General features: G+C 66.1%; 1 protein-coding gene across 1 annotated transcript in view; it reads right to left on the bottom strand.

Moving 5' to 3' along the window:
* Positions 1 to 1636: 1636 nt before the first annotated feature.
* SIRT2 (sirtuin 2) overlaps positions 1637 to 2943 on the bottom strand; it is a gene marked incomplete at its 5' end in the record, with an annotated part of 15395 nt that continues 14088 nt past the window's right edge. Inside the window, 2 exon segments of the mRNA XM_025195529.1 lie at positions 1637 to 2069; positions 2592 to 2658. Coding sequence (XP_025051314.1) covers positions 1905 to 2069; positions 2592 to 2658 — 232 coding nt within the window.

Below are 2943 nucleotides of genomic sequence, written 5' to 3'. Positions count from 1 at the left end.
GAAGAGGGGGTTCACCACGTGCAGCGCCCCAGTCCCGGCCCCGGCCCCCGCTCCGGCCCCTGGCTCCATTGCTGGCTCCGTCGCTTGCCCGGGGGGCTCCAGGACCCTGCAGAGGGGGGCAGTGAGGGGCAGGACAGGACAGGACGGAGGCTGTTTGATGCCCCCCAAGGGGGTGTGTTGGGGGGGCACTGGGGCTCTGGCTCCCTTGGTCTCTGCCCGGCCCTGGGGGCAGCTGGGGGCAGTGGCTGGAACCGGAGCTGGGACGCCTGCGTTCCCCGCTGCACCACAGGGGCAATTGTCCACCCCCGCAATTGCCCCCCACCCCGGCACTGGGCCTGGCCCTGTCCTGGGGGCAGCCAGGGGGCAGCCAGGGTTATCAAGGTGGGGGGAATGCCCCCAATTCCCCTGCTGCTGCCGCCACGGGCAGTGCCCAGACCCAGCACCTAGAACCCCTGAGTCGGGGACCGCCGAGTACCTAGAACTGCCCTCACCCTCCTCGAGTGCCTAGGGGCAGGGGGCAGATGGGGTGCTTTTGGCTCCCCACAGGACGAGAACCCAGGAGTCCTAGCTGCCCCCCTGCCCCCGCCCCCACCTCTCAGAGCTGGGGATGGAGCCCCGGTGGGCCCAAGCTGCCACGCGGGCCCTGCGCTCTAACCACTAGGCATCGCATCCGCAGCTGGGAGGGGAACCCAGCGCCCAGGTGCCCGGCCCCACCCCCTGCCCGGGACCTGCCCCCACTTATCTCCCTCCTGCCCCAGCCCGGGGTCCCTGGCGCGGCCTCGCCTCGGCCCTTCCCTCCCCTGCCCGGGAGGAGGAAGCAGGTGCGTCATCGACCGCAGGGAAGGGGGGGCAGTGGTTAGAGCACGGCCTGGGCGGCAGGATGCTCAGGCTCCCTCCCCAGGCCAGGGGGTGGGGCCTAGTGGTTAGAGCAGGGAGCCCAGGACTCCTGGCTTCCATCCCCAGCCCTTGGAGGGGCCTGGGATGGCCCCGCCCACTTGACAGCTCCGCCCACTACTCACTTACTAGCCCCTACCAGGCGCAGGCCCTGCCCACTCCTGGCCACACCCACACAGAGCCCCACCCAACTGGCAGCACCTGATCGGGTTGCTTGCCACCTGGCTTGGCCACACAAGCCAAGATCATTCCTAGCCCCACCCACCAGGCTTGTAGCCCCGCCCACTCCTTATGCCCCGCCCACCTTTCACTCCCTCTGCTCCCCACCAGGCCCTACCCACTTCCTATGGCCCCCCCAGACACGGGGTGGGGGGGCCCTTGCGGGCTGTGCTCCACCCACTAGGTATCGCCAAGGCCCAAGCTGGTGCCTGAGCAGGGCAGATGCCACCCCCCCCCATCCATTCCCAGGCCCAATCCTGGGGGGCTCCCCACCACTGGGGAGGGTCCTAGGAGGGGTGGGGGGAAAGCAGCAGGGGCCCGGGGGAAGCAACTTCCACCCTACGCACCAGGACACCTGGGTCCCCCCCACCCCAAGAGTAAGACCTGGACCCAGCTCCCAGCTTTTCCCAAGGCAACCCCAGAGCAGGGGGATGCGGCCACCTCTGGGGTTGGAGCCCCCAGCTGCATATAACAACCCCTCAGCTAATTTTAGGGGGGAAGAAATGAAAAGAGAGTGCAGAGCTGAGAACAACCAGAACTAAATTTTTAATCAGGGAAAGACCACGGAGCCTGGGGGGCCTGGGACAGGACCCCAGGATTGCGGGGGGGCATTTAGTCTTTAAGTGGAAGCAAGGTCTCCCCACAAAAGGCTTGAGACCTCCCCCAGCTGGGGCAAAAAGGCCCCTGAGCTCCCCCCACCCTGTGTCGGGTCTGTTCCACCCCAGACACAGCAGCTGCGCCCCCCCCGGGCAAGCTGAGGTGGTCTGAGCGAGTGTCCGGTGTCTGCCCCCTCACTCCTTCTTGCCCTCGGCACCGCTGCTCTTCTCTGACGAGGACTTCGGCGTCTGGGCCGGCTGCGGGGGGGGAGCGGAGCCGGCTGCGGAGTCCCCGGGGGGCTGCTGGGACTTGGCGTCAATGGCGGCGTGCTCTCTCTTCACTAGCTCCTGCAGCTCCGTCTGTGGGGGGAAAAGAGGCCAAAGTTGGGAGGGTGGGGGGGCAAGAGGAGTTGCCTGACTCCCCTCCAGCTCAGACGCAGCCAGTTCTGGGGTGGAACGCAGGAACTGTTTGTAACAGGGATCCATCACCCTGTGCTGAGATGCAGCCAACTCTGGGATGGAACAGAGCGGTCTGTTCTTAAGAGGCCATCAGCCTATTTTGAGATGCGCCCAGTTCTGGGGCAGAGCACAGGAGCCGTTTGTTACACTGCCTTGTGCCAAGATGCAGCCAGCTCTGGGGTGGAACATAGGGAGTTGTTCTTAATGGAGATGCTTGAGTCTATGCCCAGGCGCAGCCAGCTCTGGAGTGAAACCTGGGCGTAGGACTGTGCCCCACATGCTATCCCCTCTGGCCCTGGCCTATGGCTGCTTCTGGGGAGAATCGCAGCTGCCTCAGGCTGATGGGAACAGAGCCGGGAAGGTGGGGCTGCAGCTGTGAACTGGAGGAAGGGGGCGGCCTTGGGGGGGTCCCCGAGTCAGTACCTTCCAGCCCAGGAGCTCGGCCAGTGCCGCACAGCCGGTGTCACAGTCCCCGAGCCAGGCCACATCCCTGCGGGGGGAGAAGGACAGACAAAGACAGACAAGCAGCCGTTAGCGACAACTGGGCAGATGCCCACCGAGGGCTCCCCCCACGCAAAGGGACTATCGCCAGGCCAGCATGACATACGGGGAAACTGAGGCACAGACAGGATCGAGCCCCGCCACCTCGAGAGCAGCTCAAGCCCCAGGGATCTGATCTGTCAGCCCCCTACCCCCCCACAGAGCAGGGGATGGGACCCAGGAGTCCTAGAACCACCCCCACCTCGCCCATGATCGCCTGGGAAGACACGCCCCC

The sequence above is a fragment of the Alligator sinensis genome, unplaced genomic scaffold (assembly GCF_000455745.1).
Source record: "Alligator sinensis unplaced genomic scaffold, ASM45574v1 scaffold107_2, whole genome shotgun sequence".
Lineage (NCBI taxonomy): Eukaryota > Metazoa > Chordata > Crocodylia > Alligatoridae > Alligator > Alligator sinensis.
This window is presented reverse-complemented; position numbering and strand designations above follow the sequence as displayed.